At 43.1% G+C, this 9,645-nt stretch overlaps 1 protein-coding gene across 1 annotated transcript in view; it reads right to left on the bottom strand.

The window, feature by feature from the left end:
- Positions 1-4,439: 4,439 nt before the first annotated feature.
- The window catches only part of hdac3 (histone deacetylase 3), a 5,878-nt gene continuing 672 nt past the window's right edge, over positions 4,440-9,645 (bottom strand). The window contains exons 2-15 of the mRNA XM_034544055.1: positions 9,053-9,135; positions 8,760-8,902; positions 8,495-8,576; positions 8,171-8,227; positions 8,011-8,066; positions 7,788-7,921; positions 7,346-7,426; positions 7,144-7,217; positions 6,944-7,008; positions 6,540-6,629; positions 6,388-6,446; positions 6,075-6,154; positions 5,801-5,958; positions 4,440-5,657 (exon numbers count right to left, since the gene is read on the bottom strand). Of these exons, the coding sequence (XP_034399946.1) occupies positions 5,588-5,657; positions 5,801-5,958; positions 6,075-6,154; positions 6,388-6,446; positions 6,540-6,629; positions 6,944-7,008; positions 7,144-7,217; positions 7,346-7,426; positions 7,788-7,921; positions 8,011-8,066; positions 8,171-8,227; positions 8,495-8,576; positions 8,760-8,902; positions 9,053-9,135 (1,232 nt within the window). The 3' untranslated portion in view covers positions 4,440-5,587. The remainder of the gene's footprint in view (positions 5,658-5,800; positions 5,959-6,074; positions 6,155-6,387; positions 6,447-6,539; positions 6,630-6,943; positions 7,009-7,143; positions 7,218-7,345; positions 7,427-7,787; positions 7,922-8,010; positions 8,067-8,170; positions 8,228-8,494; positions 8,577-8,759; positions 8,903-9,052; positions 9,136-9,645) is intronic.

Below are 9,645 nucleotides of genomic sequence, written 5' to 3'. Positions count from 1 at the left end.
ATCGTGGTTTGTAAAATCTGATGCACCATTTTAAATATAACTAACAGTGTATTCAAGAACAGCAACCATGATTATTTTGATTAGTTGACAGGAAATGAATTGAAATAATCATCTTTTTTACTTTTATTTTTCTGACATTTTTCATCCGTTCCAGCTTCAGAAATGTGAGGATTTTCATTTATTTTATATTAATGTTGAGGTTTGGACTGTTGGTTAGGCACAATGATGTGAAAGTGTCATTTGGGGATTTGGGTAATGGTTTTGTTTTCACAATTTTGACCAACAATTGATTCATTGAGAAATGATGAGCAGATTAATCCACAGTAAAAAATAATTGAAGACAAATAAAGTAAAACAATGCACTCTGCATTGAGCATTTAATTTTAATACTTTAAGAACCTTTTCCTGATTTTTACATTTACATTTACTTAAGCTTTTACTTAAAATGTTAATTTTATAAACAACATATAATCTAAACGTTTCTATTCTTATTTTCTTACAGTGCAGTGTATCCAACAACATGTGATGCGTCTCCTTGGAGGCAGTGTACACTGAGCTCTCCTTGATGTCATCTGTGACCACATCTGGTGCAATTCTCCACATCTGTCCAGCAGCAGGTGAGGTCATGGGTGATGATGACCCCGGGGAGGAGACTCGGGCTGCTGAGCAGCTCTTACACTGCAGCCAAATGAAGTCAGTGGAACTTAATGGAGCGCTGCGTGAAGCCCTGCAAGGCATGCTGGGAGTTGAGTACCTGTATACCTGCAGCAGCGGTTTTGCATCTTCATATCTTGTTATACACCAACATGAACCATGTTTCAACTGCCAAAATGTTCCACTTTTTTTTGGCCAATACACATAAATAACTTTCATAATTATCGCTAACTTACCTACTAGAATGAAGGTAATAGCATACAAGAAAAACATATAAAAAACAAAAACAGAGAACAGAGAAGTGTTTCCAAGCAGCAGCTTTATTTCTATTTCACAAAGCAATGAAGGAAGAACGATCCATGGCGCTCACAAACAGGAAGTTAGTGAGGGTTCTTGTCCACGTGTGTGTGTGTGTGTGTGTGTGTGTGTGTGTGTGTGTGTGTGAAAAAGGGAATTAGTGTGTGTTTCAACAAAACAGGCAGATGCTTGACAGAAGAGATTTGGGCCTCGGGGCCAAAAACAAGCCACACACACACACACACACACACACACACACACACACACACACACACACACACACACACACACACACACACACACACACACACACACACACACACACACACACACAGACCGATTCCATATGCAAATGAAGACCTTGACAGTGCTCTTCATAAAGTATGCTGCGCTGTTATTCAACTTTAACAACGTTTCAGAGAGTTTAGTGATCAATAGCAGGTGAGGAACAAAGCATTGCTCACACAACGTTATGCTTTGAGGAATCCGGGCCATAAAAGATTCAATGTTTTTTGTGAGACAACAAACTGATGGGTCATGGAGCAGAAAAGAAACCCACCTGTATTCTACCACCTGGTGCACATTATGCCCTGTAGGAATGCTTCTTGTCTTGGCCTGTGAAAATAAAATCCAATTTGTTTGACATCATTATAATTATTATCAGTTCTGTTGGTATTTCCTATTCTATTAATATTTGCTGTGCTCTAGCAAGGACTTTTGAGTCCACGTGGAAGGAAACCCTTGACGTGATTATCAGTTCAAACGTATCATCATCCTGTTTGGTGAAAACTAGCTTGGCAGGGCTTAAAAGTGTATTCTTGATATATAGTTTGAAAATAAATTATAATTGTTGGTTGGACAAAACAATATGAAGGCCTCACTTCTGGCTTTGCGTAATGGTTTTGTTTTTCATATTATTTACAAACCGAACAATCAATTGCTTAATTAAAACAAGAAATCTGCAGATTCATCCAATTTAGGAAATAACCATTGGCCTCCATCCGCGGTGGACTTTACTTACATTTTATTATGCTTACATACTTTTACTTTAGTTACATTTTCAATGGGGGATGATTTTTACGTGTAAATATGTGACGTATGTAGTCACAAGAAACTCTTAACTCTGGGACTACTTACCGTCTTTTTGGGGGGGCTCTTCTGCCGTATCTGGTAGACTGTAATACGCTGTGACGCTGAAACAGAACCCGACCAGCCGCGTACTCACTTTCAATATAAAGGGCTTGCTGTATGAAAATATGTAAGTCAACCCTGAAAGAAGAAAGAGAACACATGGACCAAGAGGGGGGGGGGGGGGGATAAAGGTATTAAAATGTGCTCTCCCACACACACACCAGCACGATCCAGTCCCGGAGCTCACCGGTTAAAGCCACCGTAACCTGTAACATCAGGAATACCGAAACCATTCAATCCAGGGAGGCTCTGCCATTCAGCTGCAGGCAGAGCACCGTGGAGAGGTAGAGAAGATCAACCCTACATCAGACAGCACAACAGCCAACGAGCCAACACACAGTCTGGTGAGCCGGTGTTGCTCTGTGAACAATTATTTATGTATGCCAGCCTCTTCCTCTTCGTCACACTGCATAGGTCATGGATGAACATCTCTCTCTCTCTCTCTCTCTCTCTATTTAACGGCTCTGCACACACAAACAGATATTCGCTGATTACACCTCAAACTCTAGTTACGAATAAGAATGATGAATGTTGTTTCGTGCTTACAGGTGCAACAAAATCACGCCCACGTGCACACGACACAGGTGGGGCTGTAAGTCCCTTCGATGGTCCCCTTAACCAGAGGAGTCGCCCCCTGCTGGTCAGTAGAGAGAATGCAAGTTTTAGGATTCTTCTGCATTGACTTCACTCTGCAGAAATGGAGATGAGGGTTCAGCCCTCAGGCGCAGACTTTTATACACATGAATGCAGCAGCGGACGTAACCCCGTCTATGTGTGCACACACGCACACACGCACACACACACACACACACACACACACACACACACACACACACACACACACACACACACACACACACACACACACACATTGAGGGCAAGGGTGGAGAAGAAATGAAACACAAAAGGGTGAACTGAAATAAAGAGATGGAAGGAAATGAAGATGAAAAACGTGAAACCCCATAAAAGTAAAAACTCCAGTATTTGTGTTTTCAGGTTCGCGGACGCCGGGCCACAAATCTGGAAAATCTCCACCAATCTCGCTGAACAGGTGTTCCAAATAAAGTCGGTGAGGGCTCAAGTGTTTTTTGAACTAAACCTGCAGAAACGTGCGATTCTGCCCGACAAGAATCAACTGATTACCACGATGATCCTTTTGATAATAGATCCACGTTTGGAGTCCGTGACGCCGGATGTTGTCAACAGCACCTGTTCTTTTGCTGCTGCTGTCAATCACACGATTCACACGAGCAATTTGTTCCTCCAACATTTTGGACCCCGGTGAAAAGACTTATTGTAGGCTCCTGAAAAAGCGTTTCGGATTTAAATCCATCTTTGTGTTTTTTGTGTTAGGGCGTGGCACCAGGTTTTTAGGAAAACCAAGCTCAGGTCTTCTTCTTATTTTGAAACGTACTAGTATTAAAAAAGAAATTCAACCTTGACTACTTTTGGAAAATAATAGCTAATTATTTAAAGAGACTGACTGAATGGATCTTTAGAAATCAAATGGTGCTTTTTATTAAATAAAAGATGTTTAAAAAAATATATAGATAAGATAAAAAATAATAATTGGTGGGTTCAATTTTCTGTTGCATTGTAACTTATTTTGTTCAGAAATAACCTGTAAAATTACCATCATTTCATTCACATGTGATGTTAAAAATAAAGAGATGTCTTTATTTTTCAGAGAGAATATTTGTTCTTTCAACCATTTATTAGATGAATCCTTACCTTTTATGTCATTTCCGAAGCAACACTGATAATTATTCAAAGCCTGTCGAACAGTGATGACTGAAGACTTTGCCAAACAGGGTCGTCTCTTTACAAATGTTTCATATAGTTTCATCATCAGGAACTCAGATTGTCCATTCTTAAAAAGAATGACACATTCACTTCTTAAACTCAGCTTCTGTGATGATGAAATGGTATGGCTCACTTATTGGATTGAATCAAATTTCCTCTCCTTTTACCAGAAATAATGACATCCAAATAACGGTCAGGTTTTAAAGCATTTTCTAAGGTTCCCAAGTTGAATTATGTTTTTGTAACCAAGACACAAAATGATGAAACATTGCCGTTTTCATCGTATGACGTTATACGTTGTGTATGTACACGAACAAAAATGTTTGAGTTTACTCGTGTTCAGATTTGCGAGCAACACACACTGGAGTCAAATTCCTGGTGTTTGTACTCCAACCTGAATGTTTGACAATAACCTCCACTCGCCCTCTGGTGGTGAGGTTCGAAACCTGCTGATAGAAATCTGCCTTTCAAAATACTTTCATTTTACATGCATTGATTCAATTATTTTTTTATTAAAAAGTAGACAATATAAAAAAAAAAAAGGTAAAAGAAACCACAAAAAAACCCATTTCTGGCTAAAAGAGGATGTGGCAGATGGTCGAAGACATTCCTGCTGCGACCGCCTCTCCAGGTCTGAACCGAACTACCTGCTTCGATACGAAAGGTTCCACAAGCAAGCGTCCGCCCTCTTCTACATCACAAACACTCACAGGCCATACATTTATGTGTGTGTGTGTGTGTGTATATATATACAGTACAGAGCAGAGAATACGGGAATAATGGAATGAAAAGACAGGAAACTAGTTCCCGCTTAGTTCAGCTCAAGTCCAGCTGGCTCATTCACAGATGTTCAATTGTATAAATCAAAAGGAGAAAAAAAAAAAAAAGGGATATGATATGAAACATTGATATGAAAGTGCCCAGCTCTACACACACACACACACACACACACACACACACACACAGGCTCGCCTTTTCAGAGCTGTAAGGCACATGAATAATGGAGGACTGTAAAATATAAACGACTGATCGGGTTAATTTGTACCTCTGAGATTCTGTGTCCCATAATTCAGAGCTTTGTTTTAAACATCTGTAGTGACTAATGTGAGACTCGTGGATCGGGGCAGACACGTGAACAGCTTCTCACGTGAAATAACTACTAGCACAACGTGACGGAAATAAATTGACGGAAATAATATGCTATTGGCAACATCTAGGTGTGCACATCTTCATAAGCACATACAGAAAGTGTGTTGTTCTTTTGCGTCGTGATACCAGTTGACAAAGTCCAAACAATAAGGAGCACATCCTGTAAACCTTGACATGACACGGTGCTCATGTTTCGGTGTCATCTGGCCTCACCCCGCCTGTTACAATATAGAAATGTGAATACTGCTGTAGCGGCGCTGTGCTCGGTGACGTTCTACACAGGGCGCAAACATCACGTTACTGTTCCAACGGGTCGGAAAGAACATGATGTCAGCGCGTGGGGGGGCCTGGGGGGTTATAAAGAAAACCTAAATGGAGGAAAAAGAGGAGCTCAGGGAGTCTTTTCAGTCCTTCCAGAAAAGTTCCTGTTCAGTCTGCAGCGACGTACGTGAGGTTTGGACCCAAAAGCTCCGCTCCTTTTCGCCCTCGCAGGTCAAATTTCCACGTCGCTCTCTTTGTCGTTGTCGTGGTCGCCGTCGTAGAACTCGTTAGCTGCCTCCGGCCTGAGTGGGCGACATTATTGACAACACGTTAAGAAACAGTAATGCGGACACATTGATTTAAAAAAAAAAAAAAAAAAAAAGAAAGAAAAAGAAATCTAAAACGTGTTGCACTCGTCTCAGCCCGCCGTGGCAGGCGCACCGACCTGGTGTAGTTCTCGTCGCCCCCCCTCTCGTCGGGGTCGGGCTCGTCGGTGCGCTCGTAGCTCAGCATGTCGGACGGAACGTCGTGGATCTGGACGCTGGGCGCGTGGTTCAGCATCTTCAGGTTCTCGAACACCGACTGACGGATCTGCTCCAAGTACTGCGGCCAAACATTGACATTTATTAACGTTGTGTCCTTCATCTCAAACAACATGTCACTTGTCAAAGTGCCTTCAGTGGGGGGGGGGGGGGGGGGGGGGGGGGGGGGGGTCTCACCGGTCTGGAGTTCTGGTTCTCTATGCGGGTGCTCACATCGGGATGCAGCGTGAAGTCCGGAGCAAAGTACTCAAAGTACTCTGCAGGGGGCGGAAACAAAAAGGACAGAAATCAGGGGGGGGGTTTCTCTCTAAACCCAGTATAAATTGTTATTGTTTACATTTAATTATCAAAAGTAATAGCAGCAGTCAAAATAATAAATACAAAATGTATGGTGCTAAAAAAGGTAAACCCCCCCCCAAAAAACATCTATTGTAGGTGGATAATCAGAACATACTGAACGCTTCTAGTCTCGTATGTTATGACAACTCACCGCTGTAAGGCAGCTCATCGCTGATGGATTCATCCAGTAACAGAGACGTCTCAAAGGTCCTGCGGGCAGAACAAAACATTAGGATTAAAAACAACAAAGCCCGCCTCGTGACGAAACTCGGCACACGTGACCTCGACGCGTAGAAAACTCACCAGCAGCGAGCCACGTTCCTCACGGTGTACCCTCCTCCTCCCAGGACCAGCAGAGGAATCCTAAAACTCTTTACGAACTCCACACAGTCGCTGGACGGCGGAGAGCAAAGAGCGCACACACATTAACACACGAGTTCAAGGCCCAGCGCTACGCTTCAACTCAAACATGACTTAAAATGGAATGTGTGTCTACACTGCAAATAATGGGGTAGAAATGAGTCAGTGTTTACAAAAGACGGCACATAATACTTTATAAGAGAGGAATGATGGAAGGATTGAGCTCCATATCCTTGTGGGAAGCCGTGTTGTACAATACTGCCATATTTCACCTTCGCTTCAAACCCACTTTCCACTGACATTTAACGGCAACGAGGAAACAGCGTTTTTATAAAAACACGTCTCACCCGTGTCCTCGTATGCTGAGGTTGAAGCAGCCCAGCCGGTCGCAGCCCAGAGAATCCGCTCCACACTGGAAGGAGACAAGAACACACGGGCTTCATCTTAGGTCTGGTCACATGCAGCCTTAAAATGGTCCGGATTCACTCCGCGTGGCACTTTGTAGACGATCCGCAACACGGTTGGACGAGGAGAGTGACGGACTGACCTGGAGAACAATGCAGGTCGGCTGGTAGAAATCCACCACCTGTTTGATAACCGGCTGGAACAGCTGCCGGTAGCCTGAAACACACACACACACATGCACACAGATGTTGAAGGTCACAGCAGTGGGAAACTTCAGAGCTGCCGTCTCAGAGACATAGTTGTTACATTTCAAATCAAGACCGATGTGCAGGACGTGAACTCACTCTGGTCATCGATGCCGTCTCTGAGAGGAACGTTGAGGCAGTAGTACCGACCGCTCTCTGCGCCCACCTCGTACATGTCACCTGCAACCAACACACACGTTTAATAAGACGTTACAATTTTTTTCAATGGGGTATTACATTTAACACCAGGATTCCTGCATGTTGAAGCAGCTCATATTACAGTTTGTCTTATTCAATAAGCAAAACATCCCAAAAATGTGCCTCCTGCATAGTTTTCCATACATTTTCTTAGCTCTACATGGCTCGACATTTAAATAAAAGAATGTCTAACAGATAACAGATGTGTTATTTGTCTTAAGAGTCAAAATCCCATGCAGACAATGGGCACTTTCAGATGACGTGCAGAAATGGCCAGGCGGTACTCCACACAAAAGGAAACCTCGTTTAAAACATGTGTTGAAAACAAAGGGCGGCTCCGTACCCGTTCCCGGGAAAAAGTAGTTCCCGTATTTGTGGAAGGAAACTGTCATGACGCGGTCGGTCAGGTAAAAGGCTTCCTGTACGCCATCACCGTGGTGAATGTCGATGTCGATGTACAGAACTCTAGGGTGGTATCTGTAACACAAACACAAAGAGAGACGGTTGTAAAGAGAGAAACGGACACAGCATTAATAAATGATCTTCAGAGATGTGTCTTTTCTTACTTGAGAAGCTCCAGAATACTGATGACGATGTCATTGACGTAACAAAACCCAGATGCCTGCAAAACCCAGAAAACTCATGTCAGTCCTTTAACCAGTCACAGCTAAATGTAAAGAGCTCAGCAGAAAGGCATGAGAACAATGTACAGCACTTTCTTCCGACCTCAAACTTCTTGGCGTGATGCAAACCTCCGGCCCAGTTGATGGCAATGTCACAGATCTGGAGAAACAAAGCAGAATCGATGTCAATTAAAAGGCCACAAAGCCACCACTGACTGTGTGGATCAGTTCAACATAAGAGTGATGTCCAGTGATCAGGGCATCGTCTGCTACACATATGTTCACCGCCCGCTCAGCGGTGGGACAGGAAGTGACCATGGCAGCTGAAATAACACAAAAACTCAAAAACAAACAAAAAAAACACAAGAACACTGGTTCCCCCGCCGGCAATACAGACTTCAGTCATGCGCCTACGTGGGCGTCTCACCTTGTGGTTGAGCTGTGTGGCTCCCTGTAAGGAGGCGCCTGTGTATCTGGAGCAAAACTCAAAAAGGCCTGGAAACACAGGGCTGAAAACAAACACACGCACACCAAGTTTCAGTCATGGTTGAGTGCGTCCTCCAGTAACGGTTATAGATGAATTGATATTTAATGACAGAGTCGATGGGGATTGCAAATAAATTGCAATAGTGTTTAAAATCATCAACACTTAAGGAATTAAGAACTTTCTGAAACAAAAAAGTAGAACTCACCAGTCGTCTCCAACATTGAACGTGTTGAGGCTCTTGGTGAAGCCCTGCATGTTATTGGGGCTGACCTTCTGCAGGAAGTCTATGTAGTCTTCAGAGTGGAACCGACACATGTCGTGCTGAGACGCTTTGTACGGCTTGAACACCTAACGGGGAAAAAAAGTGCAGTATGAAATTCTGTGCTCGTTTACACGCCGGATTTTTGTATTAAAAGCAGACGTCGTTTCAGCGAGAGAGAGAGAGAGAGAGAAGCCTCCGCAGGGCCTGAATCCGTATCACCGCTCCGCGCTGCTCACCATCATTTTCTTGTAGAGTCCATAGTGCAACACCAGACTGTGAGTCAAAGACAAACGGTGGGGCTTCATGGGGTGACCAGCACCTGGCAGAGACGGGACAGATTCCACGTTATGGTACAGACATCTCACTCGTGCAGTCACAGGGTGTTAGAGACACTTCCATGACGCCCAATACAGAAATAAGTCATCTGGATATCATAACAACACAAAGTGTGCAGTTATAAGTGAAGAATCTCCCTTTACAGATGATCGATAGAAAGCGACCGTTCAATAACGTAGGGCATGTCTGTCCATGCTCTTTTCTATATATTACGTATTCTTCAGCTCTGATGTTTTACATTACATTACATTACATTACATTACATTACATGTCATTTAGCTGACGCTTTTATCCAAAGCGACTTACAATAAGTGCATTAAACCATGAGTCCAAACTCAGAACAACAAGAATCAAGCAAGTACAATTTCTTCAATAAAGTTAAACTACAAAGTACTATCCGTAAGTGCCATTTAAGTGCTACTAAAGTGCTAAACAACAAAGTGCATTAAAGTGCTCCTACGGCATTTAAGTGCTACCTATTCAAGGTATAGTC

The sequence above is a fragment of the Cyclopterus lumpus genome, chromosome 10 (genome assembly GCF_009769545.1).
Source record: "Cyclopterus lumpus isolate fCycLum1 chromosome 10, fCycLum1.pri, whole genome shotgun sequence".
Taxonomy (NCBI): Eukaryota; Metazoa; Chordata; class Actinopteri; order Perciformes; family Cyclopteridae; genus Cyclopterus; species Cyclopterus lumpus.
This window is presented reverse-complemented; position numbering and strand designations above follow the sequence as displayed.